This window comes from Lactuca sativa, chromosome 6 (genome assembly GCF_002870075.4).
Source record: "Lactuca sativa cultivar Salinas chromosome 6, Lsat_Salinas_v11, whole genome shotgun sequence".
Taxonomy (NCBI): domain Eukaryota; kingdom Viridiplantae; phylum Streptophyta; class Magnoliopsida; order Asterales; family Asteraceae; genus Lactuca; species Lactuca sativa.
This window is the reverse complement of record NC_056628.2, coordinates 4,700,334-4,717,739: the sequence shown is the minus strand read 5'-3', so window position 1 is coordinate 4,717,739 and position 17,406 is coordinate 4,700,334. Positions and strand designations below refer to the sequence as shown.

At 36.8% G+C, this 17,406-nt stretch overlaps 2 protein-coding genes across 2 annotated transcripts; both read right to left on the bottom strand.

The window, feature by feature from the left end:
* Positions 1–5,788: 5,788 nt before the first annotated feature.
* LOC111886934 (autophagy-related protein 8f) lies at positions 5,789–7,730 on the bottom strand. Its single transcript, XM_023883174.3, has 6 exons — positions 7,569–7,730; positions 7,028–7,070; positions 6,887–6,942; positions 6,488–6,540; positions 6,245–6,363; positions 5,789–6,036 (listed from the first exon to the last, which is right to left on the bottom strand). The coding sequence occupies exons 2-6, from the start codon at positions 7,062–7,064 to the stop codon at positions 5,942–5,944; spliced, it is 360 nt and encodes a 119-aa protein (XP_023738942.1). The 5' UTR covers positions 7,065–7,070; positions 7,569–7,730; the 3' UTR covers positions 5,789–5,941.
* Positions 7,731–11,467: 3,737 nt separating this feature from the next.
* Positions 11,468–12,158, bottom strand: LOC111886927 (uncharacterized). Its single transcript, XM_023883160.1, has one exon. It carries the CDS (start codon positions 11,900–11,902, stop codon positions 11,714–11,716), a length of 189 nt encoding a protein of 62 aa, XP_023738928.1. The 5' UTR covers positions 11,903–12,158; the 3' UTR covers positions 11,468–11,713.
* Between the last annotated feature and the right edge of the window lie 5,248 nt (positions 12,159–17,406).

Here is a 17,406-nt window from a genome sequence, read left to right as displayed (position 1 = left end):
TCGACGAGTTTTCCTTCTAAACTAGAGTCCAATAGTCCTTCATCCTACTTGCCGAGTTGTATGAACAACTCGTCGAGTTCATCTTCATCCGAAGAACACTCTATGCTGAGACTCGTCGAGTTGTATGAACAACTCGCCGAGTCTGTTCTTGAGACAAGAAGATTGCCATGAACTCGCCAAGTCAGGGCATTGACTCGCCAAGTTCCTTCATGAGTGAGTCTGGCTTCCGACCCACTGAGTCACACCCCATGACTCAGTACTCCACCCCACAAACACGAAATAGGGAAAACTCGGGGACTCGCAACTCGACTCACCGAGTTAAATGAACGACTCGCCGAGTCTGTCACATGCAATTACTATATACTCGATTCTGCTTGAATCCAGCTCATACTATACATAGATCTGGGTTTCTAGGACCTGATTAACACGTAAAGTTTCCAACTTTACATGTAAATAAACACCAATGAAGGTTTTAGGGCTCAAAATGCACTAAAAGAGTAGATCTAGGGCTTTCATGCAATATGGCTCCATAAAGGCAGTAGATCTGAGCTCCTGGAGCTCAATCATGCCTAGATCTAAGGGTTAATCAACTTATTACAAACCCTAATTCGTGATCAAGCTTGGAAATGGATCAAGGAGGACTTTAATGGAGCTATAAGGGACTACAAGCATGAAAACAAGGGGAAACTGAGTTATACCTCAAGGAAATCACTGAGATAACACAAGGATGCCTGGCCTCCTTCTTCTCTTCTTGATCTACTCTTCTTTCTTCTCAAAATCTTCAAGAAACACACCAAAGCATTTCAATCTCACAAGGAATAAGGGTTTGAACGATGTTGGGAGCTCTGAGGGTGAAGGGGGCGAGGTTGGGGAGCATAAGGTTGGTTTAAATAGGGTGCAAACCCTTGAAATTTAGGGTTTCATCAGACAGTGGGGACTCGCCGAGTCCAGAATGTGGACTCGCCGAGTCGCCAACTTACACGTGCTCCCAAACCCGTCTCCACTCGGCCAGTCGGGCCTACAACTCGTCGAGTCCAAGGCTAAAAAATGTAAAATACTTAGATAAATTTTACGTACTAGGAACCAGGTGCTACATCGTTGCTCACCACGGGGTGAAGGTTTCTATCGTCTCCGATCGTGATGTACGGTTTACTTCTCGGTTTTGGCAGAAGTTTCACAAGGAGTTGGGTAGTAGACTGCTTTTTAGCATGTCTTATAACCCTCAGACTGATAGACAATGTGAGCAAACCATTCAGACGCTTGAGAATATGTTAAGGGCTTGCATTATCGATTTAGGTGGGAGTTATGATTCCCACCTTCCCCTAGCTGAGTTTTTTTACAACAACAACTATCGTTCCAGTATTGGTGTGCCGCCTTTCGATCTTCTATATGGAAGCAAGTTTCGTACACCAGTGTGTTGGGGTGAGGTTGGTCACAGGGTCATGGGGAGGACCAAAGTGGTCCTTCAGACTAAGTAGTTTATCCAATAGATCAGACAGAGATTGTAGACAACCCAGTGCCGACAGAAGAGTGACCGACAATGATCTGAGATGGAGTTCCAGGTCAGGGATATGGTTTTATGGAAGGTATCACCTTAGAATAGTGTTATACGCTTGGGAAGAGGGGAAATTTGGGTCCCTAATTTATTGGACCATTCAGATTAGTGGCCAGGGTAGGCAAGGTAACTTACCGCTTGGATCTACCTAAGGAGCTCAGCCAGATTCACAACACCTTCCATGTTTCTCAACTTCAGAAGTGTGTGGTCAATGATTCAATGGTAGCTCCCATGGATGGAATTCAGGTTGATGAGCGCCTGAATTATGTGGTGAGGCCGATGGCTATTCTGGATAGGAAGACGAAGGCCTTGCGTAATAAGGTGGTACATTATCAAGGTCCAATGGCAACATCATAAGGGTTCCGAGTGGACTTGGGAACCCGAGGCAGAGATGTGTGAGCATTACCTAGATTTATTTGCAACATTGTACTTCAAGGACGAAGTCTGATCCAAGTGGGGAAGAATTGTAACACCCAGTTACAGGTAAGCACCGATTTAATTTTCAAGTTTAAACCCCGCTCACGACGTGAGCACTTAGGTGTCACAATGTGAGCCCATATGGAAGAATCGTACATATTTTGATTCTCACGATGTGAGCCCTTATAGGTTATGAAATGAGACCGACTGCGAGGAAAAACCTAATTTTGGGGATTTATTTTGTATTTAAAGGAAATGATGGATAGGGTTAGCCCACCCTTAGCCTCCATCACCTCCTTGCATTTCCATTTGAAACCCTACCACCCCATAGTTGATTTTGAGCTCATTTTCGATGATTTCTAGCAAAGAAGAAGAAGAGGAAGAGCATCTAGCTCATCATTTATGCATTCAATTCTCACCATCATTCATCTTTACACCTTCTGGACGTTTGTGAGCTTCCAAGTTCAATGCTTTATGATTCTATAAGCTTAGATCTATTTTTTATGCTTTATCTTTCATGCATAGAATGATATAGTGGTTGGAATCCATAAAGTTGCCAACTTTATGGATCTCCGGTGTCCTTTTGGTAATATAAGTGTTGGATATGAAGTATAGTTGGGTTTTAAGACTCTTGCATGAACTTCTAATGCAATTTCTACCTTTTGTGCCCTAGCTTGTGTTTGGGACATGCATTGGACATGCATGTCCAAAAAATAATGATTTTTATGATGTTCTGAAGTAGATAATACATTCTGGAAGTGTTGGTTGCATATCTTAAGGGATTAAGAGCTTTGTTCATCAAATATGTATAGAGTATTCCTCACGTCATGCACACTTGGGTGTCACGATGTGAGTGAGGAATCACGATTATTTTGTCTAATTAGGTCACGATGTGACAAGTAGCTGGGTGACTTTTGAGTAACTATTTTGACCATTGACTGCTGACTTTTTTTCTGTCCAAGTTTGACTTTAGGTCAAATAGAATAATTTGAGTAGTAGATTGAGGTTTAGACATTGTTTATTGTAGAGGTGACCTGTAGAGTCGGTTTTTGGAGCAACATTTAGTTCAACCATCTTTCAGACATTTAGGTGAGTTTTCCTCACTGTACTCGTGGGTTGAAGGCACCAATGCTGACCCATTAGGTTATGTATCCTGGTATATAGGATGATGCTATGTTAGACTGGTAGATCTGTATGATTACATGTATTCGATGATTATATGTTGGATTGGTATATGTGTATGATTGCATGTACTTGTTGGTTATATGTTTATTTGTTGCATATGTCGACATAGTGTGGGTGTGTTAAGGCGGTACTTATATATGTTGTAGGCCAACAAACTCGGGGCAATCCAGTCGGGAGACTGTGACCTAGATGGACAATCCAGTCGGGAGACTGTGGTCCAAGGGTAATCCAATCGGGAAACTATGGACCCAACATGCAATGTGTGACTATGGTTTGTTGTGCAGAGTACATTGGGGGAACTCACTAAGTTTTGGCTTACAATTTAATTTTATGGTTTCATATAATACAAATGGTAGGGGCAAGGCGAAGACTTGATTATGCAAATAGTATTTAAAAATGAAAATTTTCTTTGTAATTTCCGGGACGTTACAAGTAGAAAATAGTATTTAATCAGATATGATTATTATGAAAAAAATGGAATATGATATGACAAAATAATTGATTAATAATATATGAATAAATCCACCTTAATACTCTTAATAGCATCTATAAGGTTCGTATTCTTTTCTAACTAATCCAACTTTTAATACCAATTCTAATACCTAGTTATGATTCCAGCCATAACTAAAGTGTTATGCGGTTATGCCGATTCCTAATTCACCAATGAAAGTGTAAAGTCATAAATACTTTGATTTATGGTTATTGTTACCAAAAATACATGAGTTATTATTGTATAAAAAATAAAATCATTTTCCATGTTTGAATCAGGTTGTTTTTAACCCTCTCATTTATTATGATGGTGTCTTCTCCATTAGACTTGTTAATTTCACTCGAAACTTCAAAGATGAATTATGGAATCATAACAATAACCAAAAAATAATCATTAATTACTTAAGTTAACCTGCAATCATTATCAAACTCCATAACTCATTAGAGCATATGTATAACTCAAACATGAAATTAGAGCTTGAAATGTCGAATTCCACCATCAAAACTCCATCAAACAACTTATTGGGCAAAATGTTGATGAAATAATGTGCGAATGAAAAATAAAATGTTAGATTTTGGGTATAAGAATATCAATAAACTTGGATAATTCAAGAAGATTTTGGGTCTAAGAATATCAATATAAACTTGGATAATTCAAGAATCGTGATTGGAATCATTTTCCAAAATCTATGATTTTGACCCTATTGCATGGGGTATCACGAAATCTGATTTAAGAAAATCCATTAATGACAATTTAGAAGTCAGACCACTTCCAAATTCAAAACATAGAAAAGTATCTTTTTGTTTTGCATTTGTTAGAGAAAAATAGTTTTACATAATCAATTTCGGGTGTCACCGCCAGGGGCTCTGCCCCTAGGAACCATGTACCCAGGGGCGTTGTCCCCGGACCCCTGTATTCCTGAGTTTGTGTCGATAGTAAATATAATTACACTAAATCACCAATATAAACCACCAGAATCTAATTTGGATTAATAGGAACATAAGGAAATTCATATTTATGAATCATAGGGTTAGAAAACCCACTACCATCCAAATCCCCATAAGTATCTATGGAAGGGATGTTGCTTGTAGATTGAATCTAAAAGGAGAATAGAGCTTAGAAATCACATAGAACCCTAGGTTAATCAAAAATTTAGGATTTGACAAAAAAAAAAACCAAACCTAACTTAAAATTTATAGGAGGTAATTAAGAATTATACCTTCAATTCACTAAGAGACGATAAAGAGATGCTTAGATCTTCATTAGGACTCCAATTATACTTCAATTCTTCAAAATAGTCCCTATATAGGTTCTCCCCATGCTAATGACATTCCAAATAAGAGAGTGAAGAAGACACTAGCTTTTATACTCATCTAGTTACACATGAGTTTCATTTCACCAAACCCTACGGAAATTCATAATCAGTCCTTCACCACCAATATACAAACATTCAAATCCTAAATTTATAACACAAAAAAAAATAGAAAAAGAAAATGGAATTCAGTTTTGTTCTTGTTTCCACGAATAAAATTCATGAAAATTTTCAGTTCATTAACATATTGTATTTTTCTTTAAATATAAATAGGAACCAAAAGCGACAAGTATCCGACCAATCTATGGCTTAATTTTCCGAACATCATGATTGACCATTATTCGTTTTTTATAAAATGAAGGGCAAATATCAGAAATTAGCAATATGGTTTCTCATTTTTATCAATATATATAATATACTTATTTTTAATCCATAATAATAGTAATATAATTACATGTTTGGACAGATAAAGCAACATATTTACATTTTTTATTTCCGATAATAGAAACATGTAAGCCCATAATGGAGACATACGTTCAATTCTTTACACCCAATAGCAACCTACTTACAATTACTTACCCATAATAGCAACATACTTAGATTTCTTTTCCAATAACATACATATACAAAATGAAACTTGTAAGCATTTTACACGTTTATAATCAGTAAAGAAATATAAATAAAATCAGTATTACATGAAATAGAATATAACTAAGTTCCTATTATGGATAAAAGATATATTACATTGCACATATTGATAAAAGATATAACAAACAACTACTCATTATTTCCTTCGGTCTCAATCAGAATACAGAAACACCCATGAAAATTAAATATAAAGATTCATGAATAAAAACAAAGGGTAAATGATTATATACAATTCTCCAATTATATGATTGTAGTCAAATTCTTGATAAAAGAACAAGATTCCAAGAAAATATAAAATCCATTATTGGAAAATGTCATGAAAACATAATAAATGTCAATCGTCTCCAAACGTGTTCTCTCCACTGTAGGTAACATACAAGAAACCATCATCGTCCTTCTTTTCTTCATATATCGCAGACATAATTGCCCCTGAAAAAGAAACACCACAAAAGTATTTACCCATTTGCCCTTTTAGTCTTGATAGTAATTTTAATTCAATTTTGGAACATAAGTTTAATTTTAATTTATATACCATTTTAATACTTCATTTTGAAATAAATAGAAAACATCAAGTTCAGTGAGAATTTCAATCATTTTAGAAGTTATGATGAGTAAAAGGGTAAAATGGTAAAATTACCTGTTGGGGGCAGGGCATTGTCAACAAAGATGAATATGGCCTTCTCAGCACTCAGTTTAATCCTTTTACGTATCACATAAACAAATTGACCAACAGTCAAATCAGCTGGAACAAGGTACCTGCAATTTTTAATTTCATGTTAAACAATTTTCAACTTCACTGAAAAAGACCATTTTACCCCTAATGAAACTGTCATATTCAATGCAAGAATGGTAGGAAATGTTATTATAGCAGATTACTTACTTTTTCTTATCGATGTTAGGAACATCACTTCTCTCCCCTTTCTCCACAATCACCTTTAAATAATAAAATTCAAGAAGTTTATTTTGAAACCATATAACATAACAAATAGTCAAATACTAATAGTCTAATACAAAAAGATTTTTAACTGTTCCACACTATGAAAGTTGCAACGATTATGGCACAAATGTTAAGGAAAGAGTTGAAAATGAGCAAATTTACTACACTGCCCTTAAACTAAAGGAGGTGTTTAACTGTAGATAAGTGAACATGGACTTGGTATCTTCTCAACTACTTGTTACTAGAAGAAAAAAGATAAGGGTAAACAAGTCTTTTCATGCCAAATACAAAAATGAGTATTCTATATAAACATGATAAATCTGGAGAAAGATTGATACTTACAGGAATCCTGTCAGGGTATTTCTCTCTAATTCTAGCAGCCTCTGCTCTCCTTTTGTCTGAAACATACACCAAGATTCATCAATAAAATTGAAACCGATTATAGATCAGAAATATTCATATACAACAAAAGGGAACACTTACCAAGATCATGTTCTTGCTTGAATAAACTCTTTGCCATTTCAATCTACTCAAAATGAAATGAAAGATTTAGAAATAAGAACAATCGATAACAAGTAGAACAGTAGCAAACTTCAAAAAGTCAATGATACTTTCTTCGTTTGATGATCAATACATAAATCTTTCGATCACATATCGACATTTCAGAAAGTCAAATTTAGGGTCAAATTTGAATAAAGTTCATATCCACAGTTAATGAACCAATAAAGTGATCAGAATGGGCATTAATCATTACCCTTTTTTATCACCAAAATCCAAATATACATACAATATTGTAAACCAAGGCAATCCCTAAAAGAAAAATATAATTTTAAGTCATCAAGTTCAACATCAAGAATCATCAGTCTGATAAAACTAGAATAAACTTGATAGAAATCGAAAGAAACCCAAGCAAAATTACTCGAACTTTCCTCAAGATCATCGCAGCAAGAACATAAAATTAGCCAAAAGAAATCAAAGAAGCGATATTTAAAGAAACTTTGTAACAGAATATGAGGATACTTACATCTTCGAAGAAATCAGAGACGAAACTTGATTGAGGGTATGAATTGATTTTTGATGATAATAAAACTACTCTGGCCTTTTGTTTTGTACTCCAACGAAGTGTGTGCTTTTGGAGAAAAATAATCAAGGGCTTACATATTTGTATTTTAGTGGATCCTTTAGGGCTTTTTTTCAAGGAAAAATAAAGCTTTTCTTATTTAAGTTTTCATAGATATGACTCAATAATTGGGGTGAAAACGGGTCTAAACCCGACCCAAATGAACCCAGAACCTAAAAAGTGTGTTTAGAACCAGAAATTTGAAAGTGGATAAGTGGCACCGGTTTCGGGTTTTAGAACCGGAGTGTGTTTAGAACCGGAAATTTAACAGTGACTGTTTTGTCATACTTTTGTAATCATGAGTTGTTTTGGTATTTTTATATTAAGTGGTAAGGTAGATTTTTTTTTAATTCCCAATGTAAAAAACTACAATGTTAGGAGGTTTTTTTTATTTCTTCCTGATTTCAGTCCACCGAGACTCCAAGTCGCATGGATGTTTTTATTTTTATTTAAGGTCTTTAAACTACTCAGTTTGATTCTCTTTATCCGTTTTACCCATATCCATTAAAACACTATACCCGATATCCGGTACCCGTTTTAAGCTTAAGGTGATACTTGGTACCCAAACTAGTTTAACATATATCGGTTCTAACCGCTTCGATTCCACGGTTTACGAGTTTGAAGCTCATCCTTACTAAAAAATGTCTCTTTTTGATGATTAAATTCTTAAATAATTTTGCAAAATGTTATTATTATAACATCCCAAAAATCACGATAAAATTTTCATTTTGTCAAATCACGGAAACCATTGTTTTCAAACTAGATCCAAAACAAAACCAAGTATAAAATACAAATATACGCAAGATCAATATATCATAAGTCCCAAAAACATGTCATCGAAGAATGTGTACGATCACGCATTCGTCTTGCCACAGTCATCATAAGTACTTAAAACAATAAATTGAAACTGTAAGACAAAGCTTAGTGAGTTCCCCCAAAGTACCACCACATAACAGATAACATATAGAATCATGCATGTTGGGTCCACTCAGTCATCAGACTAGAATACCCTCGGGTCCACAACCATTGGGCTAGATTACCCCCGACTCAATCAGTCATCGGACTGCAATGTCAACATGTAACCGGTACATTCATTCATCGGAGTAGAATACCCTTGGGTCTACAACCATCATGCTGGATTACCACTGGTCTGTTAGCTCACATATATAACAATGCCAATAACGCCTCAATCCAAAACATATTATGCCGTCATAAACAACAGATAACATATAACCAATCATCATGCAAAACAAGTAGATCTACAGATCACTATCGCATAGCAACATCCTATATACCAATATTTAGATACAACAGATCAATATAGCATAACAACATCCTACATATCAGGATACAAATCATTACAACATAACAACATCCTATATACCATGATACAAATCTAACATATCAAATAGTAACATCCTATATACCAGAATACAGATAACCTAGTAGGTAGGTATTGGTGCCTTCGACCCACAAATACAGTGAGAAAAACTCACCTCTCAATATGAAAAGATAGCTGAACATGACCCTGCTTTGAATATCAGCTCAACCGGTCACCTATTCATGAAAAATGACCGAACTCAACTACACTTCAAAATACCCAAAATAGCCCCAAGTCAAACTTGGTCAAAATTGGGTCAAAGCCGAAAGTAGAAAAATATCAGCTGAGTTGACTCAACGTACACAAAGGCTTGACCAAAGTTGGGATGTTGACCATGTACGTGCATCGTACTCCAATGTACGCCCAGCGTACATGCCAGCCAACCACACCTTCGATTAAAACCTTAATCCTTAAGCTCTTTCGTCCAAAATCCAGATCTAGTCCTCAAATGATGTCCTTAATCATAAAGTTTACAACTTTATGATCTTGCATGGCTATAAGGTGCTCAATACCAAAAACCCTAGCTTCTTAACTCATTAAGACATCGTAGTCCATACATGGGGGAAAACTAAGGACTGAGATTATATGTTTATGACTCTAAACACTCCAAAATGTCTAAAAGGACAACTCATACGAATTAGAGTAACCTATACTTAAATGCATCAAGCTTATGGGACCAAAATGAACACAATCCATGGCTAATCAAGATCTAAGCAAAACTTCATCAAGATCAGAGCTTTTTACCTTGAAGTAGTGCCAAATAATGATGTGTTTCTAGATCCAAAGTGCTTAACTCTTTTAAGATGGTCTCCTCTTCCTTCTTCCTCCTTCAAGATCACTAAAATACACACTCAAGGCTCAAAGATGCTCTAAAAATGGATTAGGGTTTGCAAGGGTCGAATATGAGGTTGGAGGCTGATGAATGAAGGGAGCCTTGAGAGTTAATGATGAATAAATAGTGCACAAACCCTGAATATTAAGGTTTTAGGTCAAGGCCATGTACTCCTGACGTACGCTTGGGTACGCCTAGCGTATGCAAGCAGTTACCAAAAATTACAAAAATATCATACGGGACCAAAATTTACAAAAATATCATGCGGGACCAACTTTTGCAAACAATATTCATGCCAATGGTCAAAATATGAAATACCTAGAAATCGAGAGGTTACAATTATAATATTGTACACTAACTCCATCATGATTCGGATGTGGAATGGTCCGCACCATAAAACCCGAATTTCTTTTGGTCTTAAATTTTCTCCAGTTATTTTGGTAAAATTGAAACTCTTGAATTCTGTATGGTTTGTGGACTCTTTATGGTCTCAAATTTTTTCCTAATTTATTGAAACTTTCATAACAAATAATATTATAACAATGTGAGTAGGATTTTTAAGCCGATCGATCCACTTTATGATTATCTTACGATCTCAGTTTAGACCGCCAATTAAAGGAATGGAAATAAACAATCTTTCCTTGGTTTTCTAGTGTCCAAATATAAACTCATGGTCGTGAATATAACTACATCAAACTATTTTTATTTTTAGATACTCCTTCAAATGACTTTGATCCACCCAATGCAACCGGTCTTTAGTTGTAATAAAATTAGGATTTGGAAAATCCCATTGGATGCTAACTTGACTCCATAAGGAAGAAGCTAGCGAATTGATCTCAAAAAAATAAAAACCTATAAAAGTGTTTGAGAATTTTCAACTCCCACATAGGTTGGTGCCTCCAATTCCACACCCAAAATCGATGATTGTATCGCACACTCACAAGACAACTTTTATCCTCCCATAACATATAGATAAATTTCCATTACCAATTGTTTAGTGAAAGTGCAAAAAAATCTAACACTTTTAGATGAAAGATTAACAAAGGATGATATACTAAACTCCCTAGGTTTTATGATTTTATTATGCTTGAATCAAACAAAAAATCAAGTTTTGTTTGTCACAATGACAATAATTTCATTTCACAAACCAACCATCTTTCACGAAACCCATTATTTTTCACAAATCACAAAAACTTGTTCGTCATGTACATAATACATAGTAATTTTGTTATGAATATTGGAGATTGGTTATTATGTTAATATGATTTTACAAACCTCTATTTTAGTCATTTATGTGATTAGCCTTTTTATAAATGTATGTAATTGTAAGAAATATAAAATTGCAAGACTCGACATTTCTTGTGCAATGTAAGGGTTGTTTGATATGTTTGTTACTGGGTCTATCTAGTAAAAGGGTTAGATTTGACTCGGTGTTGGAAGCAAATTGAAGCAAAAACAGTACATAGTTGGAATGAATCGAGCTAAAATCCCAACTCAAATTCCATGAATCCAAGCTTGCAAATCAACTATAATGTAAAGTTAAATGATTAGAGTGGAAAACAAGAAAAATCACGTCATTATAGCTCGAGATTCTCTAACTTGGTTCAACAATTCCTCATTTATCATCAAAAGATACAAGATTATAGGGCAACGAAGAGCACATAATTCAAATCCCAAAACACAAATTTTAAATCGAAATTATATATTCCCCTTTATCAAAACCCTAATTCTAATCAAATTCCATCCATTAATGGGGCTTTTCGAGAAAAGAACATCCAGATTGAAAGAAAACACAAGTAAATATGAATTAAAACCTGGGAGAAACTGGAAACCTAATCATCTGTCATTCCGGTCATCATCATCGCCTTTCCCTTTGGGTTTGCGATAATTTTCTTCATAGTGCTTGGCCATCACGAGCCCCGTCTTGTAAAGCTTGTTAACGTTCGGAACGTCATAGTTCTGAGCAACGTAGACCCCGAAAGCTGTCCCCAACATGAATGAAAAGGTGCTTTTGATTATACCCATGTCGGATTTTCGTATCAGGTATTGAAATTAGAGGGAAAATTGGATATGGTTGGATCTATAACTCCAATCGCGTAGAGGGATAAACTGTGATTGGAGATTTAAATCGAGAATTTGAACATAATTTATTGTGAAATTGGAGGAGGGTCAATTGAATGGCTTCTTCCCCAAGGTCGCTTGCAAAGGAGGGAACATTCGCCGATTGGTTTATGGTCTACTTGGATGGGCATCGTGTTTTTCAAAGTCGTGTGAAATTGTGAATGGCAAAATCCATCCCTAAAGTTCGCTAAATATATATATTTTTTTGATATTTTTCTTAGTATAAAATCCATAACATAGTAACAAACTCTTTTTTCCATTTTTATTATGGTTTATTGATATAATTCACTATGGAATCATCCTTTTTGTCACCATTTTGTCATTGAAAGACCTAGTCTGATAAATTGTATAAAAGACTAATATTTAACTTTAGATAATTGTACGAAAGACCAGGATGCAGTCTCTGATAAATTATGTAATGACAAGAGTGTCTATGGATGATACGTATGATTATTGAGAAAATTAATGAAATGACCATTGGAAAGGGGTTGTTTGAAGATTTTATCCATGAGAAAGCATGTTTAGTAAAATGATCATGACTTTGGTAGAGGGGCTCTACGGAAGCCTTAAACCTCTGAGGAGTGATACTATTTCTGAGGAATTTAGGTGGCAAGGGTAATATTGTAAAATCACACAAAATTCGGTTCCTACTTACTTGGCTAGGGAAGTGCGAACGGCTTAGGCCGTTTGGGGGGGACGTTGCTGCGGAATGAAGGCCGGAACACGAGCAATCGAACAATCGAAGAAAGATTGTTGTTACAGATTGTTGCGTTATTAATTTTTTTTTTTTACGATTTTGAGTACCATTATATTTCTTGAATCGATTATATGTTCTTTAGGGTGTATCCAAGTTTAACTGATAAAAAACAATTAGGAAATCTTAATTTTTTCCATGGTTAGCCGAAGAACAGTTCCTTAGAGGTGTGTGGATGAAGAACAGATCCGCAGAGGACCTTTCTGCAAATTGTAACATCATGTTTCGAAACATTTCATAAGTTGGGGTCGTGAATCATAGACCGGTTATCATAAGGCTTAGAGGTCGTTTGATAGTTACTGACCGAGTTAGTGTTGTTAGAGTTGGTACCGACTAAGTTAGAAATTTTGATTAAGTCCACATCTGACTGAAACCATATTGTTTGATTATATCTCTAACTGACTATGGTGAATGGTGAAAACTAACCATATTACCCTTAAGTTGCATTTTGTATATATTAATATCAAAACTAGACAATTCTTTTTTAATTTTCTCGATTATTTTGTAATTGTCAAATTTAAGTTTTGTATCATATGCATTAATTTTATTTATGTAATTATAAGAAAATGTTTTCAAAATTTTTGCAATAATCACAAACAATGTAATATATCACTTCATTAGAATTCTACTATTTGACCCAGTCATAAAATATGACCAAATAAACACACAAGTTAACAAAAAAAAATGAACACTCTATTACACTTGTAACTTATAAGGCACCTAATTATGCAAATTCCTAACACCATCACAAATGATGAGCAATCAAGTGGTGATTAGCATACCAACCACATTGAGCCACCATCACCCCTTGTAAGCTCCTGCAACTTGATATATTTAATTCCCTAACTGGATGTGATCCTGATGCATACATGTTCCCTTGTGGTTTCTTTAAAATACATACAAGTTTCTGCAAACTAGTTGTTCAAGTGAGCCAAAATTCTTCCCCGGTTGCAGAAGCTAATAATATTATAAATCAGAAATTTGAAAGTAAGCTTTCATTAGAACTTGAACAATTTTATTCAAACATCTAACGAGCATGTTAAAGAATCATGTTTTGATAGTCAAATTGTTTCACAACTCCACAGTTAATAGATTTAGTTTTCACCTAGAAAACATATGGCTCGCTTTCAAAATCGATTTCATTAATCGATTGAAGTGGACGAGGACCATTGGTAGTGGAATTGAAGAAGAAGAAGAAGGAAGAATTCACGTCAAGGGGAAAAAAGAAAGAGAATGGCAAATACGTGAAATTGGTACAAATGACCGAGTCAGGTAGTTTTTCTTTGAGGACCGAATCAGAGGATTTTGACCGAATTAGAAGTGCAAAGAAGCCTAATCAAACAAGTTGTTCTAGTTGATCCGGATCGAGTCTAGAAAAACGTTTGACTGGACCCAGGAAGACAAGCATCAATCACCCCCTTAGGGCCTTTGGGAAAGAGTCTTGGTCCCCTTTGAGTGTGGATATATAAATTAGATGATCGGGGAGTTCAGTTTGTGTTTTGGAGTCCAAGGGTATATCGGTAAAGTGGCAGTTCGGGCATTTTATGAATTTTGGATTTTATTTTGGAAAGTTTTATGGCAAGGGGGGTTAAAAGAAACGTAGAGCTTCTTATTACCTTTATGTAGATATAAGCAACGTTGAAATCCGAACTAAAATGAATGAGTTATGGCCATTTGAAGTTAACAAGGAATTGGGGAAATGCCGAGTACGATGGGCGTACAGGGAGTACGCTGAGCGTACTAGGCTCAAATGATCGCAGAGCATCCCCCTTGTATGTTGGGCGTACCATGTGTACGATGGGCGTACGTGGGTCAGATGTAAACCCTAAATGTTAGGGTTTGAACCATATTTAAACCTCATTACCTCTTGGAACCTTCCCCATTTGCAACTTCCATCCCTCTCAACCTATAATCTCGAAACCCTAAGTGCCTTTTGTGAGTTTTGGGCTTGAAAGTGAGTTTTGGTGGTGTTTTAATGAAAGAAGAAGAAGAACTCTTGGTGATTGTTTGGAGGGATAGCTTGAGCTTGTAGATCCATAATTACCTTCTCATTTGCAAGCCTTTTGAGGTAAAAATCTCTCACCTTGATGGTCATTTGTGCTAGATCTACTTTATGGTGTTATTTGTGCATTTTTGAGTCTTTTGAGTTAAAGTTGAGCTTTTGATCTACTCCATAAGCAATAGATGCTAGATCTTAGCTCCATTAATGTCCAATTGTAACGTCCCAAAAATACGAGTCAAAATTTTCATTTTTAAAACATATACTTAGCAAACTTTAGAAATAAAACGTTCACCAATCATATCATTTCATAAAAGTTATCGCATGTCTTAAAAATCATTTTATAAAACATAATAATGTCAGAGTACAAATTCCCAGGAGGATCTCATAGTGTGGAATACAAGGCATGTGTGTGATGGGCCGTTACCGCGCCAGCTCCTTCCCCTTCAAAGAAGAGGTACCTGAAACCAAAACTGAAAACTGTAAGCACGAAGCTTAGTGAGTTCCCCCAACATACCACATACCATATAACCACATAACATACATATATTGTCAGGCATATCTGGGTGCCCGACCTACCCCTTCGGTCCTCTCGACCGGATACTGACCAGTATATCTGGGAGCTGGCCTCCCCTTCGGTCCTCTCGACCGGATACTGACCAGTATATCTGGGAGATTGCCTCCCCTTCGGTCCTCTCGACCGGATACTGACTAGCATATATGGGTGCTGGTATCCCCTTCGGTCCTCTCAACCGGGTACTGGGGACTATTTCACCCCTACTACTACCACAAAACACATATATCACATAATCTGTCTAGCATGGTTGGGCACGACCTCCCCTTCGGCCCTATCAACTGGTAATCTGGGGGACTATCTCCCCCTACTGTTACTAACTCCCATAGCATCATATCATACTAGCACAATAACATATCACAGGTAGTAGCAACCCTAGATGAATATCACATAGACAATCATCTATCATACAACTCCTACTGGTGGGCCGACATTGGGGCCGTAGACCCACCGCTACTGGAAGGTAACTCACCTCAAAGTAGCTGCTGATCTGTGTGGGAACTGACTATCTTCTGCTGCTGCTGCCCCGGAAATCCTCCGGCTATAATCCCCACAAAACACTCAGTCAAATACTGCTAAACGACCTCAGGGTAAAATGACCATTTACCCTTAACCAAACCAAGAGTCAAAGTCAAAGTCAACTTCCAGTTGACCCGACTCGCCGAGTTAGCTTGCCAACTCGCCGAGTCCCTATCCATTCGATTGACCATCATCCCGTCTCTACTCGTCGAGTTAGGCATTAACTCGACGAGTTTTCCTTCTAAACCAAGGTCCAATAGTCCTTCATCCTACTCGTCGAGTTCATCTTCATCCGAAGAACATGCTACGCTGAGACTCGCCGAGTTGTATGAACAACTCGCCGAGTCTGTTCTTGAGGCAAGAAGATTGCCTTGAACTCGTCGAGTCAGGGCATTGACTCGCTGAGTTCCTTCATGGGTGAGTCTAGCTTCCGACTCACTGAGCCATACCCCATGAGTCACTACCCCACCTCGCGAACACGAAAAAGGGGAAAACTCAGGGACTCGCGACTCGACTCGCCGAGTTTGTCACATGCAAATACTATATACTCGATTTTGCTTGAATCCAGCTCATGCCATTCATAGATCTGGGTTTCTAGGGCTCGATTAACACGTAAAGTTTCCAACTTTACGTGTAAATAATCATCAATGAAGGTTTTAGGGCTCAAAATGCACTAAAAGAGTAGATCTAGGGCTTTCATGTAATATGGCTCCATAAAGGCAGTAGATCCAAGCTCCTGGAGCTCAATCATGCTTAGATCTAAAGGTTAATCGACTTATTACAGATCCTAAATCATACTCAAGCTTGGAAATGGCTCAAAGAGGACTTTAATGGAGCTATAAGGGACTACAAGCATGAAAACAGAGGGAAACTGAGTTATACCTCAAAGGAATCACTTGAAATAACACTAAGATGTCTGGCCTCCTTCTTCTCTTCTTGATCTACTCTTCTCTTCTCTCAAAATCTTCAAGAAACACACCAAAACACTTCAATCTCACAAGGAACAAGGGTTGGACGATATAGGGAGCTCTGAGGGTGAAGGGGGCGAGCTTGGGGGCGGATAAGAGGGTTTAAATAGGGTGCAAGCCCTTGAAATTTAGGGTTTCATCAGACAGCGGGGACTCGCCGAGTCCAGAATATGAACTCGCGCGAGTCGCCAACTTAAACGTGCTCCATATCCCGTCTCTACTCGGCGAGTCGGGCCTACAACTCGCCGAGTCCAAGGCTAAAAAATGCAAAACACTTAGATAAATTTTACATACCAGGAACCAGGTGCTACACCAATGATCATAAAAATGCAAACTTTACGGAGGATATTGGTCCATGCATGTATTAAGATCTTCATTAAGCTTCTTTTTGAGTTTTGGGTCCCATTAAGCCATGCATGTTTGTAAAGTTGCCAACTTTATGTTATAAGTCACTCTTAGGGACCGAATCCGAGAGTATAGCAAAAGGTCTTAACTATTTAAGAGCTTAATGAAGAGGACTAGTGGTCAGGGGAGTACGTTAGGCGTACGAGATGAGTATGCCTCGCGTACTCAGTATATAGGCATTTGGGCCCG

Coding starts and splice junctions, on each gene's coding strand:
- LOC111886934 (XM_023883174.3), bottom strand. CDS start 7,064: ATGGCAAAGAGTTTATTCAAGCAAGAACATGATCTTG. Junction 6,943..7,027: donor CAAGCAAGAACATGATCTTG/GTAAGTGTTCCC, acceptor TGTATGTTTCAG/ACAAAAGGAGAGCAGAGGCT. Junction 6,541..6,886: donor AATACCCTGACAGGATTCCT/GTAAGTATCAAT, acceptor TATTATTTAAAG/GTGATTGTGGAGAAAGGGGA.
- LOC111886927 (XM_023883160.1), bottom strand. CDS start 11,902: ATGGGTATAATCAAAAGCACCTTTTCATTCATGTTGGGGACAGCTTTC.